Raw genomic sequence first — 22,492 nt, 5'->3', positions numbered from 1 at the left:
GAGGATCCAACGGCTAAACAGCAAGTTTATTTTGGTTAGGATCAGAAACACAGATCATGTCCTGAGGGTGAGATGAGGGGAGATGATATCAAAATCCCCTGACTGAAATATGGCAATGATGGTTCGTGGTGTTCGGGGGGAGGGGGGGGAGTTGGGGTAATGAGTGGGAGAGATGGTGTGTTACAATGTTCAGTGAATAAGATCGGAGGGGGAGCAGTTACTCTCAACAGCAGAGAGCAGCATTGACCATTCCCATGGCAAACTCCAACAACAGGGAGAGCACATTTATTCCTGTAGCCACATCTCCCGCCTCTAAATTCTCCAGTTGCTCAAAGAATCTTTTTCTATTCAATAAAACGTCGTTTTAGTTGAAATGAAAAACAAAAGGCACAATGATTTTCAACTCATTCTTGTCTTTAATATGCACAAGAGTTGAAAGCATCAATGAGCCACCTTAAAGAGAGGAATTCAATCTAAAATTTATAAAAAGATATAAACAATCAGAGGCCAAAACGCTGTCTGTTGCTTTTCTCCTATTATTTTTTATTTAAAACAACTTTTCATTAGCAAGTAAAAATCTTGCAACAAACATAAGCTTGTATCCAATGCGGATACAAGGCAACGAAATTGTAAATCTTTAAAGTGGCTCGGTCTAGTCTGCTAGTTCATGACTGTACACCCTCTCTATAGTTTTGTTCAGTAATAAACAGCTAGTCCCAAAAACAAGCCTGGGCTGCTCATAACAACCCCACCCAATATTTAAAACCCAAAGTGTGACCTCCCCCCTCCCCACCCCAACCGTCGCTCTGACCCCCTCTCAGTAGTTAGCAGCCAACCAGAGGATCATAAAGTCTTCGAGACCAGGGCTGGGGTCAGGTTCAGGGTCTTTTGACACCCTGAACCCGCACCCGCACACCAACTGGGACATGGGACGGTACATATTTAAACAACCCGTCACCACTACGAAGAGAGAGAGAGAAAAAAAAACAGCCTGTTCCAATTCATCAGCATGTCATCACAATACATATGCAAGTCAAAAATAAAAACAATGAAACAAAGAAATATTGCTTCAAAGGAAAAAAAAAAAAAACCCTCCCCAGCCATCTTTGACAGTAAGGTTAATCGTCCATCCAATGACTGTCAGCTGCAGCAGCTTTGTACAGGCTTTATGTAAATATATTCATATATTCATTAGACGGCAAAGGAGAGATACACATCACATTGTTTTTGTACAATTATTCAAATTGAGTGATGACATGTGACCGCTTCATTGAAAGTAGTTAAGTACTGTAAAGGTCGGGACCTGTACTCGTTTATATAAGTCTAGTCTTCGAGGTGTATAGGTCCCTTTCTGCAGGCAGACATCGATATGCCTCTCAGACGTGTGCATAAGACTGAAGAAAAAAAGGAAAACAGACAAATGGAAGCTCCACAGACTCGACCAGGAGAAGCTCAAACATGAACCTAAAATTATTTGTTTGAAAAGAGAATTTAAAAGAATTCAAAAAAAAAAAGGTTTGATAAACGATTCGGGTCGATTTTAGCTCGACGCGTTTTTCTTTTCTTTTTTTTTCTTTTAGTTAAACCCCCCCCCACTTCCAAGTTTCACATTACAGGGGAGTTTAGAGCAGACGGATCACTGGGTCACACGACGTGACCGAGCTCGTGCTGCACAAATGGATGTCCTGTAAGGGGGATAAAACGCTACAGCTGACATGTTCCTCTTCTAGAAAGTCTCTGCGCCTTCACCTAAAAAGGTGCTTCCTCCCGTTGCAGGTAATCACATCCGTAACAAAAAACAAAAAACTGTCGTCGCTCTGCTGAATCAGAAGCAGGCCAGTTAGCAGGTCTTACAGTTGTATGAATTGGAGAAAAAAAAAGAATAATATTTATGGCATTTTCTTCACATTTGATGATTTTTTTTCTTTTAAACAAGTTTGATAATTCAACAGAGGTCACGTTAAAAAAAGTGACGTCATTGAGTCAGAAGTCCCGTCAGTCAGTTCGCCACGGAGTCCTCTTTTTGCCTTAGAGCCCTTTCGCCCCTCCACCTGCCCCAGGACTCTCCTGGGAGGGGCAGCGGGGGTCCGTGGTTAATCATGGCTTAGCTCTAGGATTAACTCTTTAAACTGGGTGAGAGAGGGTTATTGGGGGGCGCCCGGCCATCGGGAATCTGTGTGACTAAAGTGTGATGATGTGTGTGTACTTGTATGTCAGTGTGCGTGCGCGTGGGTGAAGTTAACACCAGAGGACAATCCAGGGGAGGGAAAGCACAAAAATAAACCACAAACGAACAGCAGTATTTCTTCCCCATAAGTGATATGATGACTTCTAACAGAAGTATGCACACATGTTCTAAGTGTCAAAAAGTGTGTACATGTGTGAGCGCGTGTGTGTGTCTTAAAATGTGCTTGTGTTTTTGTCTCTATGAAGATTTAACATTTGGCAATTAAATATTGCCACGAAGGCTTTTTCTTCCTTCTGGTTTTTATTTTTGTGAGATATTTTTGAAGCACTGGCAGAGAAAAACTGACAACCGTCCTGATGCAGGTTGCCAGATGGTGATGGTGCCTGTTGGATGACCAGGACTGCAGGTTTGCCGTGTTCAGTGAAGGATGTAGGGGAAAAAAAACCAAACAAAAAAACACCCCGCAGTGCAGAGGTGGGGGTGGGTAAATCCTTCAGTGGTGAGTTTCTTTGTTGAAGTGATGTTAAGTAAATCCTTCGGTACCAGGTTGCCAGGTTGGAGGAGAGATGGATGAATGTCTGGGGTGATTACAGAGTACCCGTGCAGCTGGTAGAAGCAAACATCCTGGCTTTTTTTTAGAAGTTAAACTCCTTCGTTTGCATGTTGGAAGCTGGATCGAAGTTGAATGTCCCTCCTTGGGTGGTGTCGGGGATCAAACTGTGATCTTCATCGATCTGTAAAAGACAGACATTGTGCGATCAAAACAGAGTAAGCTGACGACATGAGAAGGAAAAACTTGTGACATTTTGAGGTGTAAATCACCGGTGGGAAACTTACATCGTCTCCTGAAAAGTACTGATCAATAATCTCAAAGGCTAGTTTGTAGATGTCCTCATTCTCATGCTGCTGCAGGTTTTCGATCTTCTCCAAACCTGAAAAATCAAAACAATCATGACATAAACTTGAGCCCTTTTCCCTCTGGTCAAAACACCCGCCTTATTCGCTTAGTGGGAAAAGTTACAGTCGGCATTCAGAGCCGGGTCAAATGACTCTGCAGCAGACCCGGGTAAATATCGCCTCGGCTCCGATCGGAATTGATGGGAACACAAAACCCATGTCGACACGCAAATCACCTTGCTGTTTCCGGCGCGATGCTATGCTCAGTCGGTAACTTCTGTGACTCCTCCAAATGTGACGCCAATTCAAATTAAATGGCGGACTTTTACGCGGAATACACTTAAAATGTAAACGTTTTTGGTTTCAACTCAATTGAATAGCTGGAGATACAAATGTTTAAGAAAACGAAAGGGCCCTTTTTAAAATAATTGGTTAACTTAGTTATAACAGCTAGTTGGCCCGCTAGCTACCTGTTGCTAGGCAACAGGAGGGTGTTTGGCGACACACCAGTGACGCACACTATCATGTCAGTTCGGCTGTAACGGTCTACGCAGGCTATGAATGGAGCATCCTCCGTGGACCGCCTCCTTCGAAGGCTGCAGCCCGTGGATTGGGACACAGCTCTTCTCATCACAGCTACAAATTCCGCCCGTCCCCGTCCCAGCATCATTCCAAATTTGTCGGCACCGAGTTTTATAAATAGACTGAATGAGTAATAGATCCCTAACCACTGCAACGTCTTCACTGTTTACTAACCCCTGCTCCGGAGCGTTTGTGACGTCAGACGGTGTCACAGAAAAGAGACCAAAAGGAGGATACTTCACTGGCAATGGGAAAAGAGACAATCACGCTTATTTTGGTGGGATAAAGTGTTGTTACAACATTAAAATTTGGTGCTGGCGCTTCAATGGAACTTTCACAGTTCAATCGAATAAGAAGGCAGTGAAAACTTGCACTTATCAACCAAAAACAAAAGGAAATTTATCTGTGATCAAAAGCATAGCACAGATTTTAATAAAACTAAACACAATATCTTATTGATAAAAGAACGAATACAAAAGGAATGATCAGACTGAGACGTAAATCAAGCCAACCACCAGCCAGACACACACCTCCACACTCCTCTATGATCTCAGCGATGGTGCTGGCTTCGTCTCCCGCCATGATGAGGATGTTCTTCAGGCCGTCCAGGACCACCTGCACCACCTGCGAGTCTTTCACCGACAGCAGGTTACAGAACGGAGGGATGACATTCTGCTCCACCAGGAACTCCACCTACACAAACCCACACGTACACACCACATCCATACTTGATTACAACACAGGTACATGGTTACAAGGTGGAACTCGTCCTGAACGAGCTTCATGTGTAAACAACTCAACATCGCTTAGTTTCATCCTTCAGTAAAGGGGACAGTTCTGCAACTTGAAATATTATGCAATATCATATGACTGACTCACATGCTTGGTAGTGTTTCTGCAGTTAAATATAAACACATACAGTAAAAATTGCAGTAAATTAGGGTACCGGATTTGTACCCCTCTGGCCCAAAAGCCCAGCTCACCTGGTCTTTTCTCCCGCTGATGGTGAGGTTGCTGATGGCCCATGCTGCCTCCTTCTGAGTGCCAAAGTCACCCTGTAGAGAGACAGGCTGTCACTAACATGTGGACATGGCAGGATTTTTTTTGTGTACAACAGAATAATGCCAAGACTCGCAGAAATCTAGGCTACGATTGCATTCAATATTTAGTTCATGCATGAAGAGTTGTGCTGCTTCTCTGGCAGCACAACACAGTCAATGCATCTGTAACACAATTAACACCAACATGTCTGCATTTCAAATCTAAAGTATGAGGAAAACGAATATAAAGAATGGATACATAAAGAGTTTCTTCTCCGTTCTTCCTACATGTACAAACCTTCGCCAGTTGGTGAATAATCATAGGAATGAGTCCAGCCTCGATCACAGCTTGGACCTGCTGCTGGTTCCCAGCTGTAATGTTGGACAGGAACCAGACTGCTTCCTGGAAACAGACCAATCACAAATGGTCAAAACTGGCACTTCATCCTCCATGCACACACAGATATTCTCTCACTCCGTCATGTAGCGTTTTTCTCTTCCACTCGATTTGCTTTTCTCAATTTTTGTGTCAACATCGAATTCCATTTGTCTTTTACACTTACCGTAAAATTCGCTGTATAAGACACACTTAAAACATTTTTTTTCTTCATCTAAAAAGGTGGGCTGCGTCCTTTATACCAGTGTAACCAATATACCAGTATAAAATGCAGAGAGGCATTATATACCCCTTTCCACCGAAATTAGCGCTTTGACACAGGTTTTTCAGACCCAGGAAGACCCGCTTATAGAAGTCTCTTTTCCCATTGTCAGTGGAGTATACGGCTTTCAGTCTCTTTTCTGCTGCGTCACTGTCTGGCGTCACAAACACGCCGGAGACAGGGTTAGTAAACAGTGAAGATGTTACGGTGGTTCGGTCCGTTTATCAAACTCGGCGCCGACAAATTTTGACCAGTGTTCGAGAGCTGCTTGGATGGAGACGGGTGGAATTTGTAGCTGAGATGACAAGGAGTCGCAGAAGTTACCGACGGAGCATAGCATCGCGCCGGAAAGGGAGCGGAAATTAGCGTGTCGACCCGAGTTGTGTGTTCCCATCAGTGCCGATTGGAGCTGAGGTGATAATGACCTGGGTCTGAATGCCGATTGTAGCCTTTCCCACTAAGCAAAAAAGCCGAGTGTTGGGATGTTTTACCCAGACGATGGCGCTATCCAGAAATTAAGTGGTGACGTCACATCTCCGCATTAAACTGGCTCCGGATCCAGGCCGCTACGACGTCTCCTATTTATAATATGCCGCAGTGATGTTTTCTAACTAACTTAAATGTTGCTTACGCATCGTCACGGACATGAACCATCAAGATCGCCATTGCAGCCGCCACCCTCACAACAATCAATGTTACCGTGGGCTGCCAGCTACCGCTAGCTAGTAGCTAGCGGGATTGCAAACTCGACATGGTGAAAACAGATGGTAGGCTGTAATTTGTGTGTTCTTTATGTGTTTTAAATTAAAATAAATTAAAATTGTATTGAAATAACACATTGTATAGATGTTTTTATTAATAAATAACTATCGAAAAACTTTCCCCCTCTGGTATAACCCCAAAACAGACAGACTTATATTCCGGATTTTACGGTAATTTACACTGCAGTTCACAAGGCAGAGACTTCTGATTGGTGTTTTTTGTTGCTTAACATGAAAACAGACTTACAAAATCAAACATGAAGAAACATGGTTAGGTCTGTCATACCTTGTTGATCTTTTCTTTAGGGTGTGTGAGCAGGTTGGGGAAGTGTGACAGGACGTCACAGTTGAGCACGACCTGCGTCTGCTCGTCCGTCCCTGTCACGATGTTACCCACTGCCCTCAGAGCTGCCGTCTGTCGTTTGAAGGCAGCAGAGGAAGGAAATCACTTTGATGATTCATTCACACAAGATGGAATTGTCAACCTACAGGTGATTAAACAGAAGCCTCACCTGAACTTTGACCTCCTGATGGCTGAGGAGAGGCACAAGAAATGGAACGACTCCAGAATCAATGACCATTTGAATCTGCTCGTTCCCCCCGTCCGTCAGGTAGGACAGAGCCCACACTGTGTCTACTAGGATCTAAACACACAGACACATGCAGCTCGTAAGACCGTGAGCAATAGTTAGCATTTAGGAGAATATGCTGGCGGCACAAAGGAAGTGTTTTTTCTTTGACAGTTGAAATCACCCGTCTCTCTGATACTTACATTTATATCGGTGTGATATATTAGCACACAGAGGGCTGGCAAAATCTGTGGGGGAAAGAAAAGTGGGTTGTGAGTGGGCTGGGTGTTGGCAGAGGAATAGTTGATCAGTTGGAGGCAGAAACAGGGCAGACTATAAAGACAAAAAATATTACAAAGTGGAATCGCTGTCAAAACCAGACTTCAAATGTCACCAAAAGAGCTTTGTAGTTTGTAATTCCCCCGGGTGACGCGGCTGATCCGGCTGCCGAAAAAAACGTTCTGCAAAAACTCTCTGTGACTCAGTCTGCAGTGTCACAGTCGACTGCGGAGCAACACATCCATCTGTCTGGCACATGAAAGACTGCACACACATGCGCGCACACACACCCACCTCTTGCACGGTCTCCATGGGCGGTGGTGGATCCTTGTTGCGGCAGAGGTTAACAATGACCCAGGTGACGTTGCGGAGGAACGTGATGGGGATCGATGGGTTTATGAAAGACAGCAGGGGCTTGACCACGCCAAGGGAAATGACATAGTCCCTGCACTGTGGACCATCACCTGCACAGGCAAGAGAGCAAAGGTCAACACAAATCTAAACAGCTGCTTCAAACCAGTATACTTCAATGAGAGTGCACGACTTACCTATAATGTTTCCCAAAGCCCATACAGCCTGTTCACAGACATTCTGGTGGGGAGAGTGCAGCAGTCGCAGGAACAGGGGCACTGCATCTGCAAACACAAACATCGACACATCAAAAGAGTTACCCAGGGTGACAAGATTGTGAAACTCCAGTGATAAGCTCTGTCGCATGTTCACATCCAAAGCCAAATAAAATAGACAGAAATACACGACTGTGTCACAACCCCTGTAAACAGCTAAACTGAACTTTAATGGAGGATATTTGGCGGCTTCAACAACCTGAGATCTGCTCAGCCATAACAAACACCTCTTTGGGTATTCAAGACAAACTCTTCAGATAGATAGTGTGTGGATTTTAGACCGTCTTGGTCCAGTTTCCACCTTGGCAAAGTTAGCTACATCATTACCAAAAGTTATCCTCAAGATCTTATTTCAGACTAGGGATAGACCGATTATCGGCGCCGATATTCGGCATTTTGACGATTTTTTTTAAAATCCGACGGCTGATAAGAGATCAATTTAAAACTGAGTTATTTTGGCTCTGATGCATATGCTTAAAGGCATTTAAACAAAGTTAAGTGTTGGAGTTTGTATTATTCAAAATTTTGCCGCCAATATTTTCACTTTTACTGCAAATGAATATTGGCTTCAAATATCGGTTATCGGCCTCCTTGATTACTAATAATCGGTATCGGTATCAGCCCTGAAAAAACCATATCGGTCCATCTCTATTTCAGACACAAATGACTCTTCATTTAGAATAAAAACACTGCAGACTTTGAAAGGAAAAACGTGACCTAGAGGTAATTAAAACACCTATTCCTTAAATAAAATCAGAGAGTTAGATATAGACCATTACTTGGAGATTTGTCATTTCAATGCTAAAATACATGTTCCATGAATGTAGAGGTATAAATTAAGTATACTTTGGTTTAAGCCAGTGTTAATTTTGTTCACGAAAATTATGACGATAAATGTTCGTCAAATAATAGATGGTTGATAAAAACTCTGTTTTCGTCAATGAGACGAGACGGGACTGAAATGTCAGTGGTGGGCTGTCAGGCATTTAAGGTCAATGATATTTTTCCCACTGTGCGTCTAATCTGTCTGTGAAAATACAGGCAATGCATTCCTGTAAGGGGCGTGTGCAGATCCCCCTGAATCCGACCCAGCCATACAGATGATGATGTGCCAAAGCGGCAGCTTGACAACAACGCACGCAAAATAAAACGCAAAACTCCAGGCTTTCTGCGTCAGGCGTCATTTGACACTTCTTCCACACAAAAAGGTGCGATTATCAGCTGTCTGCCTCAGTCAGTTTGTTTAAATGAGAAACGTTTTACAGTGTAGAAACCAACACTGCTGCTGCTGCTGCTGCTGCGTTTGCAAGAGAGGAATGTGCAGTACGTGCTGCTGTATATGCACAGCTTCGTTCTGTGGTTTTACATGCTTAACGTTACGTTCCAAAAGTTTACATATATAACCTCAGCTATATTGCACATGGAGAACATCGGCAGGAAATAATTAATGAAATTATCGTGGTTTACAGCACATTGAACCTGTATCAGGCTAATTTAATTAAAGAGAGAAAACATTTTGACTAAAATGTGACTTTTTGTTGACTCAAAATGGAATAAAATGTTTTGAGTTGTTGACTAAACCTCTAAAAAGGGTAAACATCACTAAAATGTGACTAAAATTAATAAGCATTTTCGTCTAAAGACTAAGACTAAATCTAAAATAGCTGCCAGATTAACACTGCATATATGATGTTCAGTGAATGTGGAAGTATAAATTACTTTGGTTTAAGCACTGCATTAAATTTTGATTATGTAATTCCATTAAAATGTTTGATTACATATTAAAGTTATATGATTATATCTTAATTTAAGAGTGTTTCGTATCTGTATCGACTACATCAATCTGTGCTGCCTCTTGAGCAGCCAGATAATCATATGAATGATGGTGATGGTTGTTTTCGCTCCCCAGCCACTCTTGCTTTTCTTCCTAACAGGACTCCACTGTTATCTTATAAAAACAGTCTCCAAAAAATAGCTGACTGCCTCAATTAATGAAAAAAATAAATAAATAAGCGTACAAATACAGGCTGCAGGGGGGGAAGCAGACTGCGGGGTCAACTTACTGGATTTAACCACAGCCTGAGTCTGTGCTGACGTCCCAGAGGCGATGTTGGTCAGCGCCCAAGCTGCCTCAAACTGAAGAGAGGGACTGTGGGGCAAAACAAAAGAAAACCAGTTAAGAAAAAAAAGAAGTTAGACATTTAGAAAGCTCATTTATTTTTCGGCTGATTTATCATGTTCAATCGGCTGTGAAGCCCGTCGGTGAGAGCGACCACTCGACCAGCAGCAAATCAGTGTGAGAGAAGCAGGGAACGGATGTGAGGAGAGCCAGCTGACGACTAGTCCTTTCTTCTTCCACAAGCAAAACACCAAGGGCTGCATCTCTAGAGCCTTTTGTACACTTTTAATCTGATCTTTTCTTGATTTGAAGAAGCTATATATAAAAGCTATCTAAAAGGTAAGAGTGGTATTACAGATTTAAGGTCCACAGTCCTAGGTCTGACAGTTTTCTTTTTTAAAGGAGAAATTTGCCCCTGGAAAAAGCTGCTGTCAGTCAGAGCTGGTGTTCTCTGTCATCGATAGAAGCAATATTTGAAATTGGCGCCATAGCTGCGGAAAAAGTTGTACAAACAGCTCGTGGTTTCACCCATTCTACATTCCTACAACACCCAGCGTGCATTGCGCCAACCCTCTGAAAGGAACGGCCCAGCGAGATACGCTGGAGTGAAATACTAATGTTTTCCAGTCAAGGTCGCTGCAGGAAATGGGTCAGAGCGGTACAGAAACCGAAACACGACCAGAATATCCCGGTGGATCGTCTAAAAAATCTTCAGGTCTGCCGTCTACATTTCAACCCTGACGATTTTGAACGAGACATGACATCGGAGGCGGGAGTCCTACATTGAGGAAGTGTAGTTTAGCGAGCTCCCTGGCCTCCGCTAGATGTTTTACATCGTCTGATGGAGGTTTTCCAGGGCCCATTGGAGAAGCGGATAGTGTCCTTTAAAGGCACAGAGCAAAATTGTACTTTTTTCCAACCATAATGGCATTAGCTCCTCATAATAGCATGACAGGACTGAGGTTAAAAATCTGCGAACTGGCCCTTTAAATGCTGGTATGAAGTGTTTGCACCAGATTGCTATTGGCTGCAGTCTTTCTGGTGTGTTCAAGTGCAACTTCTTGGCTTGGACATAAGAGACTTGTGTTGATGCAACAGTCAGCCTTCATTGCAGCGTACTCTTTGATGTCTGAATGGGAATCTGGGGCTTAATAAATGTGTCTGGGGGTTTTTCCTTAATTGGATTCTTAAGAAAAAAGTGAATTCTGAATGAAAACCGAGACGGCGTAGATCTGACGCTATCTGAAACCGGATCAGTCGTCTAGGTATCATGCTGACCGTCCAACTGAGGCTGTGCTCAAAAAGGGAAGAATATGACAATGATGCAACACCAAATAATAGAAATCACACAGTTACAAGTGCTCCTCACACCACCCACAAGCCAAATGCTAGTAAATCATGGCAGTGTGTGGTAAGACTGTCTCCCCCTGCAAAATATTTCATCAGGCAGCCGGCCATGATCTGCAGCTCCTGCTGCTTTTCTTAAGGTTTATCTAGGATTTAAAACAGGAACCAGTGCGTGGCGCTCTTTGTGATGTAACCGGCCACTGTGAGCGCCTGTGGAAAGAATAGTTCAGTTTTCTGCCCCTTCAAGCATTCACAGGTTTAATTTGAAAAGTATGTATCAGGCTGCTGTTGTTCGTGTAAAATGGTTATTTTCATGCTGTGCGTTGCATTGTGATTCTGTAGCTCATTATGTTATGAGGCTGAGCTTAGCAGGCTTGGCTTCCTGCCTGAATGCTATGGCAACATACAGAAGTGGACAATTACTGTCTCCTCATGGATGCACATGGCTGCTTTATACTTTATTTTTAAACTAGACACAAAAATGTCCGACACAGGCTGGTGTCAGATAGCATATCGCTATCTGTTATCGTTTGCAGCGGTATAATCCTTACAACCTCCTCCTTACAAGTTCCTCCAACCAGACCATTCACCCCCCCCCCCTCGGTGAACACAAGGTCCTGGGAATTCGGGAACTCCGAGAGGCAGGAATGCTGTTATATTTGGCTTGGCCTGGACTGAGAAGACCAGCCAACTGCCCTGCGCGCCTCCACACACTCTCACGTGTGGACACAGAAGGACACGCACACACACACACACACACATTCTCCGGCACACAAAGCCCCCGTTGGAGCAAAGACTTCATGTAGCAGTGTTGGTAATCCATCACAGCAGTCTGCAGTCTTAACAACCAGAACGCTCGGCTCATCGCGTCAGAGAAAAGACAACACCGAAGGCAAACACAAACTGCCGTGGAGGCAGACTTACTTGTCGTCCCTTTCCAGGCATTTGACTAAAATGGGCAGGATGCCAGACTTTATCAAGTCGTCGATGGGAGGGTTTCTGTCACTCGAGAGCAGTTTTCTGACAGGGAAGAAAAAAAATGTCACAAACTTCATACCCAGAAAAAAATGCTGTGATCTGTACATGTGTATGCTGTCAATCGCTCACCTGGCTGCCTGTACAGCACTGAGCTGAATAACTGCATTATCACTGGTAGCGTTCTGTAGAGAAGAGGAGAAATAAATGAATAATAAATGCACTGAATAATTAGGAGCTATTGTTGGCACATATGGGGAGATATATACGTATATATAAAGAATCTAAAAATAAATCTTACCTGTAGGATGGCATCAAGCGTAACATTTTGCTGCAGAGAGAGAAATGTAGAGGAGCATTAGCACGGTCACAGTTTAGCAACAGCTCCCAGTAAACGGCAAAATGCACACGTGTTTCTCTTATGTCATTAGGATGCAATGTTATTAAAATGTAACTTTTGTATGTGCTTTATTTTTCTTGATGTGGGAGGGATTGATATTCTGAAAAACATGTACAGACAAGAGGTTGGCACGTGGATGTTTCGAATACTTTTCATTATAAGAAGCTAAAAATACATGAGGAACAATAACCCCCCCGATTAACACCACTTTACATTATGTGTTAAAAGTTTTTTACAGGTATATATTGAGACTTTAACAGCTTTCCCAACACATCTTGGTGTAAGTAAAGTAATGCAGAATATGCTAAATGTTTGGTGGCTGCCAACTGGTGGAAGGAAGATACAATGAGCTGCACCCTCTCTTCTCCCTGAGCGGTCGTTACCAGGCCGCCTTGTTTCAGTATCAAGTTACATGTAGGATTTCTGAAAACACTTTCTTAAAATAACTTCTTACTACTGTGCTGGCTCTAAACGTGAAGATATTTTAATATACAGGGACAGCATTGGCTTTGGTGCTAATATAAAGACGAAACAATCAGCACTCTACATATCATTTCCCACTAATGCTGCAAATTGTGACTGCGATTTCAGTGTAAATAGCATATCAGTTAATTAATCTGCTGAAAGAATTTCATCAGACATCAATAGCTTTGGAGTTAAATACATTCGGAACAGCGTATCGCAACACTCTGCCCACATACAGCATATTTCATTATGTGAAGAAACTGGAAGGCACACACACTCGAGAGGGCTTTTTCTGTCTTAACTCCAAAACCATGGACGGTATCCACCAGGGTGTGTTTGTACAAGCAGTGACAAAAGCACACTTAAAATCCTTCCACTGGTGAAGGAGACTGGAAGCACAAAAAAAGATATTTGCACTCATCTCGAAGATTTTCATTTAAATAAATGTCTGTTCAGTCACTGTCGCCGAATGAGGTAACACAATGCTGACTGAGCCTATGGCCCACTTATGAAAGCCTGGCAGTATTACAGACCGGCTGTCTGTGGCGACTTTTGCAGGAAAAAAAATCACAAGCGTCGCTCAGTTAGTGACGCGTTTTCCATCACCCAGCAGTGGTTGGTCTGCCAGAGAGGGTAGGCGGAGCTAAGCGGCTGCTTTTCCGGTCTCTGCAAATGTTGCGAGTAGGGATAGACCGATTATCGGCCGGGTCGATTATCGGCACCGATATTCTGCATTTTGATGCATATCGGCTTCGGCCTTTTTTTTTTGACGGCCGATAAGAGATCAATTTAAAACTGGGTTATTTTGGCTCTGATGCAGCCGCGCCTCTCTGTCTGCAGTCACTACTCTGTCTCCAGCATTGTCCCACCCACAGCACTGATTGGTCACACGCAGAGCCATGGCACGGGTAACCGCCCGTGCCATTTTATTCAAAATTTTGACGCCAATATTTTTTACTTTTAGTTCAAATGAATATCGGCTCCAAATATCTATCGGTTATCGGCCTCCTTGACTACTAATAGTCGGTATTGGTATCAGCCCTGAAAAAAACATATCTGTCTATCTCTAGTTGCGAGTTAACAGTAATCTACTATGGTTGAACATCGCTGTAGACAACGAAAAGACAACGATACTGAGATCTACGAGATTACCACTGAATTTAATGATGGTTAAGGCAATCCAGAGAACATGTCATGAACAGTTTTTAGACACACATTTTTCAGTGGATTATCCTGAGAAACTGGAACCCTATTTGTGTAGAGACACATTGAGGTCGAGTCTAACATACATAGAGCTGGTTAATTGTTTAAATAAATTGCCAACTAATTTGATAATCTCTCAGTAATGTTTAAGTATTTCCTACCATTTTCTGACAATTCATAAAGCAAACAGCCAAAAAATCTGTTGAGAAATTATAAAGGTGAGGACCACAAACTAAATTCCAATGACCTTCAATGTTTCAGCGTTGTGGAAGAAGTGTCAGCAGCAGATGTTACAAATTAAAAACTGCATGGACAGCTACAATGACGGAAAAGAAAATGACGGAACTAACCTTAACGTAGCTAACAAGTAGCCACCCAAAATCCACCCAAACCATCCTCACCAGATTGAATGTGTTGCAAATTTGAACAGCCACGTCTCCATGACAACTGGGAAAACCACATCTGGTGCGGAAGGACGTGTGATATGATTGATAGCTCCGAAAGCGTCTCTTTTAAAGATTAACTTTTAATCCCAACTAAAATCAAACCGTTTTTACAGTTGGGGTGAAATTGGCTCAGAACATGAAAACACGATAATATTTAATTTACACTAGGAATGCTTGTTTCAGAACCTTTCCCAAATCACTTCCACGGTTTCTAAGCAGTTTGGTATTATTTTGAAGTGTAATAAATGCACTGCCCACTTGACTTTAACCCTTCTGACCCATTATCCAGACAGTCCAGTCTCCCTTTATCACTCCCGCTCATGCACACGCCCACACTTACTCCTTTGAAGTCTGAGTCGACATCAGAGTCCTCCAGACTCTCCTCCTGCGGGACATTTCTCTTCTTCAGTAGATGTTCGTCTCGTTTGTTCTGACAAGAAAAGAAAAAAAAAGACAGAAAAGCGATGAGGGGAGGATATGAAAGTATTCATTAATACATTCATGAATTCTTAAAGTAACAGTGAATCTATGCCTCACTCACAAACAATTTCTCTCTTCCCGAAACTTTTACTTTCTCAAGCTCAGCCTACATGTTACAAATCCCAGCCTAAGTGGGAAAGGCGGAGAAATCCTTGCGCAGACTTCGAAACCAACACACAAACTCATCTTTGTAGGACAGTGAACTTTTACCCTCTAGCCATAAACATATTGTTAAGCCCCCCAGCAGGCATGCATTAATTCAGCGTGGAAACACAGAGGCACGCACGTACGTACAGACCCACACATCCCATCCATTGACAGGGCCTGTGAGTCAGTGGTAGGAGGAGATTCCCTTGCCCTACATTCCTGTGCGTCGTGCTGATGTGCGTCACTGATGACTAATCAGCCAGTGCAGTGCTTCTTGCTGCTCTGATCCCACTAAATGGAATGTGCTAGACTTGAGGACACCTCAGGACTACACAGCAGTGACGCTGTGTTTTATCACCCCTGGCTGTGCCACTGATGCTTTGTGCTGTTTGACATGCACGCCTTCCAGTATTTCTCGGACTTTCTCTGGATCAGCACGGTGCTGGAGTCTCCCTTAAATCTTTCTTTTGTTAGAATTATCCGTTCAGATAGCCCTTTGGAAGTGAAATAGTTAATTTTCAAATATGACGGTGACCTGCTGTGACATTGTCAAATTTGTGCCATGTCAGGATATTTTAATAAAACACATTACAGAGCAGAGACGAGACTTGGCAAAGGTTCCTAAAGCTACAGTGCACCTTCCTCTTCCTCTGCCTACTCATGCCTTTCTTAACCCAGGAAAGGAACGACTTTCCTGGAATTTATTTCTTTCCCAGAAAGAAACAGTTCCTCTGCGGGAAAGGAAGTGAGATCTTTGAAAATGCTTAGTTGCGATGGGTCATCCTCATGTCAGATCTAGCCTATTTACAGATTCTACATAGAAATGTAGAAAATGTAGGCAGGGACATGGATTTTAGGGATGGCAAGTGTTCTGGTTTCCATTTGTACTACACTTGTAGTCCGACTAATACTGACCAATCACGTCGCAGCAGGCTGCGGCGCATGCAGAAAAAACAGTCCATGAGGAGAGCAAAAACAGGTGGAACGTAATGCGCCGTAATGACATCCCGGCTCCCATCAGCGGCTATCTGACAATGACCTCTTTAAACAGACATCTGCATGCTAACAGCTAGCAATCCGTTCTAGATCTAAAATTAAATTCCCATGATGCTGTGTCACGAAAGCCGTTCAGTGTTCAGATTTCCCAACTTCCTCGGATGCATCAGATCGATCCGAACTCCGTTCAACAAACGTAGTAGTTGTAGACCTGACAAAGGTTCATTTTTACTTTTTACTAATCTGCAACATGATGTTGAAATTTCAGCGAAGGTAAGACCTGTTAATTAAAGTGAATCACAAGAAAAACAGTTTATTTTTATGTAAACAATGCAGCACGCGGAAAAGGAAGTCTTGACTGGAGGAAGTTTATCGCTAATTGCTAGCTACATGTTCACTATTCTCCCCAGAGGATATATCGGCGTCAGACTATAGCCGATGGGATCCGACATCGGATCTAATCTCATATTTAGACAGGAACAAAGTGCTCTTTACCCAACTAAGATTTGACTGATCAATTTATCTGTTATGAACCAAAATGAGCTCACAATTACGTGTGTAAACAGATCAACCAAAAATTGACAATGGACAAAAATTTGTACTCAATTGAAAAGACACAAAAGCCACTTAAACTCAACTAGTCTCAAGCTTAATTCAAACATCATTAGTCTGCAGACGATGTGCCTCAAAGCATTGTTAAACTCAAGCCTGATCATCTTAAGTCTGATCTGACCAAGCAGCATTTTGAGGATCTGCTTTAAGTCTAAGACGATGCAACCACTTCATATTTTTCATTTAATTTAAGCCTCTTTAACCAAGTGAGTTTTGTTAACCAAAAAATGCATAAACATCAGTATGAAATATCCCACCGCCAGGCACTGTTACAGTTTCAACACAGGCTGCCTCCTACTGAGTGTCGCTGGAGAAACTCGGAAGTGTCAAACCACATGCTACGTCGAGGCTCAGTTCCTTCTGACTCTGAAGATTGGATGCATAAAGGAATCATTACGATACTCAACACAATTATATTATTATCAAACATGCATAGTAAATGCAGTGTCCTCTGGCTTATTTTACACAACACTAAAACTGTCCTTTTCATCCCACATGTGCGCAAAAGCAATGCTAATGTTTGAACAGGTTAAAGCTGAGCGTTTGACCCGACAGTAGGACACAACAACAATCAGATTATGGGCCGTCTGCAGGATGCTGGTGCGGTTGTGTCAAAAGAAATGACACCGACACAAACTCAACACCAGATGCAAAAAGATACTGATGGGCCTCAAGCATAGAACAGACAGATTTTAGTTAGTTAGTTATGGTGTTACTAAAGACAAAGTGGGGAGAAAAATTCTGCAAAAACAGTGCGACATGGTGGTGGTGTTTATGCCTCGGTATGTTTGTCTGCCGGTGGAACCAGCTCACTTGTGTTCACTGATGAGGTCACTGCTGACGGCAGCAGCAGCAGCACGATGAAATGAATGCATACATCGTGTCGGTTCAGATTAAATTGAACGCAGCAAATCTTTTTGGATACTGCATCACAAAGAAGCAGCAGCAAAATGATCTGAAACGGCTAAAAATGTGTTGTATGCACACACTGCCTGTGGCGCTATGCCTATTTAAAGTATAAGTCGCCTTTGTTTGTGCTTAATTGCATCGCCGTTTCGGAACAACGATAGTGCAGCAAATGAACGGGAAAAGGGATCATTCAGCAGCAGACCGTGTTGGACACAATGAATACATGCTGAGAGTAAAATAACTTTGTGCGAATTCTCTTCTGCTAATTTCTAAACAATCACATTTTCCCCTTGGACAAGCAATTTCATAAATACCACAATTTGCTGCAAAATGCACAAAAATATTCATAATTGGCATGAGCAAAAACAGCTGCAGCAGATTCAGTCATTTTCTGGCCTGCAACAGATCAACAGGGTACAGACGATTGCGTGTGCCAACAGCTACAGATGTGGCATGTTCTCGGGTAAATGTGGGTCCACTGACCATTACTCCATTTTGGCTACAACACAGCAAAACATTTTTAGTTTAATAGTGAGCATTCTGAGCAGTATCAGCTTAGCTTTGGCAAATTCATCTTAATATACTTGCTTTGCCAAAAGACAAACAAAATTCCACGTTGTCTGGTTGATGTTCTGCTGCATGGTGGCGTCTGCACTTCACATGCATAGCCAAATATGGTTCCCAAAGAAAGAAACTATTTAAACTAATCATTTAATATCCTACTTATAAAGATAAGAGTTTTTACTGTCAAATGAGGCCTGAAATAGTCTGCTAAATTCACAGCTAGCTAGCTTCAAAGATAAAAGTATCAATGACTGACAACTGGTAATATAGTATAATATAATAAAGAACATTTATCTCGTAGGTGTCTGTTTTAAAAGGGATGTTAATTATTGATGGACCCGTATCCAACCACACAGGTATCTGGGGGTGTACCCAAGGTGTCCCTCCAAATAGAACTGACAGAATGATAGAAGTTTTGCAGGAAAGCAAAATAAGTGGCTTGGGTTTAAAAGTGCAATGAACCCAAATGCTCAACCTTTCAGTTACTTGCAGCTTTTAACATTTTTCTATTTATACTGTGAATAAAACTGTATGAATGCTTCCTTCTGGCTCGTAACATCTGCCTGAATCACCCGACTCCGCTGATCTGGAAACAGATTTATAATACTTTGACTGAAGCCTGGTGTGTAGGCAGATGGCGCTTCTTTTCTCACCTTTCTCAACTCGACCGTCACCTCATTTCGATGTCTTCTCATAGTCTGCAAGAAAGAAGGAAAAAGAAATCAGCAAACGAGAAAATAAAAATTTGTCCTTGGATTTTTTTTTTGAGTAATTCACCCATTAACTGCAGTGACAAATATAGTGTACTCTTTCACATGAATAATAAAATCATCATTAGCAAAATAACTCAAAATGTTTGTTTTCTAGTGGATTACACGCATCATTAATAAACAATTTCATTTAAGGATGGAATAACTATTTCAATGACAAATCTTTAACAACATGGGGCAAGTTAACAACTTTTTACAAGTCCACACAAGTTTCAGTTTTATGACTGAATATTTAAAACCACCGCCAAGCCAACAGACGTTCAGAGATCAATAAAATTACTCAAGACTAATGACTAAAAACATCAAGCGGGGAAAAACAGTTCTTCTAAGTGCACGCAGTGTTTGTGTGTTTAGTTGGGTTTCCAGTTCATCCAGAACAGTTTGAGATGGTCTAACATCTTGTGACTGTTTGAAGAGGTTCATGTTGCCTTCCTAAATAGCCGCTTACGTAATCTGGGACAGTCATAACTCAGGAGGCTGCAGAGCAGAGAGGTGTCTCCCAACCACTGCTAAACAACAATAATGCCACTACATTTACCCCAATGAAAAGAAAAGGCAATTTTCGGACATATGAACAGCAAACTACAATAATCTGGCCTGACTGTCAACACATATTAATACTTAAATTGGTTTATTTTATCCTAATTCTGTTGGTTGCGCTACCCAAAATATGAAACGTTCCTAAAACAAACAATATATGACAACAAAGACAAAACGGCGGGAGCCCACAAAAGCACCACAGTTAATATTCAAAAACAAAATGTTGATATTCTGAAAGTCAAGAGATATGACAGAGAAGAAAAGGCTTTATGATCATCAGCACCGTCTCTATATCTATAAGGCAACAGGAAAAACAAAAGAGGAACTTTTGACCCGCCGCATGCAAGACTTAACAGCTTTGCAAGTCAAAGCTGTTCCTAATGATGTCAGATATGAAGAGCAATCTGTTATGCCTGACCTACATTAATAAAGCCCAAACTGGCATTTTTCCTTGGCTTTGGTCTGACTCATCTATTTAGGAAAACTCAAATTCATACAGAGGCTCTTAAGAGGACCCAGGTCGGACATCTAAGAGGCCCGAAATAGCATCAGGAATGCACTTGGCAAAGTCTGTCTGCCATAGTAGCCATGTGCTTGTCACACTGACTCAAAACAACAACCTATGGGGCATCAAGCTGTGCGTTTAGTAAATGAACTGTGAAATATGAAGGTCTGTTCTCAGAGATACAGTTGTTTGTTTTTTTGTTGGCAAAGCCTTAAGCTTGGACAGTTACATTTTGAAAAAGTAACATTTATGTAATGTATATAACCTAAACAACACTAGATATTTGTTAAATTGACATCTTTTTTGGTCGTACACTATTAACTTTACTCGTCTGACCAGTCCATGCCAAATGGTTTGGCCATCATGTCAATGAGCATTACAGACTAAAGCTGTCACAGAGATTTATAATTAGACTTGTTAGTTGAATGATGCTGCAATCCTAACTCAACGTTTTACATGGTCGGTTTGCCACTAGGGCACAGACTATTCTGGTGGCGTTTTCTAGAACAGTGGATCCAAACCTTTTTTGACTACACGGACCAGACAGTAGCTTTAATATTTCTGACAGACTGTTGGCGTGGGGGTGGGGGATAAAGTCTTTAGTCATCCTTGTTTTTGTTTTTTTAAATCCAGTAGCTTGTCCTCTTGTTCCTCCTGGTGTGAGAGATGAAGGCTCGGCAATAAAAGGATCGCATATACACTCATTCCTGATCCTTGTGTCCTTTACAGAGGGGAAATATCTCTCAAACTCTGCCAACAGTGCACGCTGGTGATCCCATATGAGAACCATCAGGTGCGAGCATCCGCTCTCTCCCGTGTACGGTACATGTCACAGATGCCTACTGAGTTTTCACAGCCCGGTACAACACAACTCAAGACCCAGTACCGATCCCCGACCCGGTGGTTGGGAACCCCTGTTCTAGAATATGTTGACAGTAAAGTATCCACAATTATCTTTTACTAGGGGTGGGAATCGCAGGGTAACTCACAACATCATGATATCTGATTAACCGAAGAATATAAAATGCCCCTAAAAATGTGTAGTACAGAACTAATGTATTATTCACTGCAATTGGGTGTCAGTTTCACAGATTTTGACACATATTGAGATAAACAATGATGTGGTGACTCAAATTGGCAGTGAGATCTGTTTAGAGCGCTGAACTTTTTTGAAGTATCAATATTTGGAGCCAGCGATATGATAATTGTATCACACCAGTCGGGACAACGATATATTACGATATGATATTTTGTCCAACCCCTATCCTTCACTATAACATTTATGTACAGTATCTCGTTAAAATGTTTACATATAACCTCACCTAACATTTCAGAAGTAACATTACCGTTATAAATGTTATGCCAAGTTATAATTAATAGGACTTTTAGCTCAATGTTATCTAATACTAGCTACCTATTTTTAACTGGGCGAATCAAATCATATTTATAGTATAAAATGCCTTTACTTAGCAACACATTTGCCGTTTTCACTTCAAATTAGACCTTACAACTAAGGTCATTGCATCATTACCGTTCAGTGTTTAGTGGCTTAGCTAGCAGCTCAGGTTAGCTCACCTGGCTCTACATGCTAACTGTCGGCTTGACATGCTAACAAGCTAACAAGGAGGGGCAATGTTTGGTTAGGGTGGATGAAGAGCAGCCATGTAATTTAACTTAAACTAACGTTTTACTAATAACGACACATCCTTCTGACGTTCCCATGTTAGCATTGGTGTTACTTGAGGTCAGCTGGTCGTAAAGTTTGGTAAATGTCAGGATTATGGTGCCGGGCAGGCCCAGCCTCGCTCGCGACCGGTGTCTATCCAACAAGCTAGTTAACGTTAGCCGGCAGTGACAGCTAGAACGCCTGCCCTTAATTCCCCCAATCCAGCGGTCCAACTGTGATGTTGCTCACTCTTTACATACATTAACTACTCAATATTGGTAGGCCACTGCTGTTAACTTAGTAATGACTATCACAATAGCTTAATTACTGGTGGATTCACCGTTATTAGGAGAGGCCAATGTACACTTTGATGGCGAACTCTTCGCGTTAGCTTGCTGTTGCTAGCTAGCTGCAGCCGGGGCCAGGCTCCCCAACGAGGCCCAAAGACTGAGGTTTTCTACGTAAAACTATGTCGATTCATGATACACACACTCGCATTTATGTGTCAACTCACCTCGACATCACGTCCCTTATTTTTAAAGCTCTTGATGCGGTGGTTTTCCAAGCCGGCGTTTTCTGCCATGGCTGTACGGGGTTTAGCTATTACTCCGGCTTTCGGGATCTCCTCCGTGAAAGACGAGGCACGGCAGCTCCTGTGCTGCTGCTGGCTCCGGAGAGGGGGAGGAGGAGGACGTAACAGATCGCAGAGTGAGGGGAGGAGTTAATGCATGCCTCCTGCATGGGCTG

At 42.4% G+C, this 22,492-nt stretch overlaps 1 protein-coding gene across 1 annotated transcript; it reads right to left on the bottom strand.

Moving 5' to 3' along the window:
• On the bottom strand, positions 1-22,381 carry kpna3 (karyopherin alpha 3 (importin alpha 4)). The gene is made up of 17 exons (XM_069662728.1): positions 22,260-22,381; positions 18,918-18,962; positions 14,897-14,986; positions 12,344-12,373; positions 12,175-12,227; positions 11,992-12,087; positions 9,665-9,750; positions 7,524-7,610; positions 7,270-7,439; positions 6,900-6,944; positions 6,640-6,771; positions 6,414-6,542; positions 5,006-5,110; positions 4,651-4,722; positions 4,198-4,360; positions 3,026-3,120; positions 1-2,922 (listed from the first exon to the last, which is right to left on the bottom strand). Exons 1-17 carry the CDS (start codon positions 22,326-22,328, stop codon positions 2,824-2,826), a joined length of 1,566 nt encoding a protein of 521 aa, XP_069518829.1. The 5' UTR covers positions 22,329-22,381; the 3' UTR covers positions 1-2,823.
• Between the last annotated feature and the right edge of the window lie 111 nt (positions 22,382-22,492).

This window comes from Semicossyphus pulcher, unplaced genomic scaffold, assembly GCF_022749685.1.
Source record: "Semicossyphus pulcher isolate SPU_LCO1_2020_fin unplaced genomic scaffold, fSemPul1.0.p SCAF_15, whole genome shotgun sequence".
Lineage (NCBI taxonomy): Eukaryota > Metazoa > Chordata > Actinopteri > Labriformes > Labridae > Semicossyphus > Semicossyphus pulcher.
This window is presented reverse-complemented; position numbering and strand designations above follow the sequence as displayed.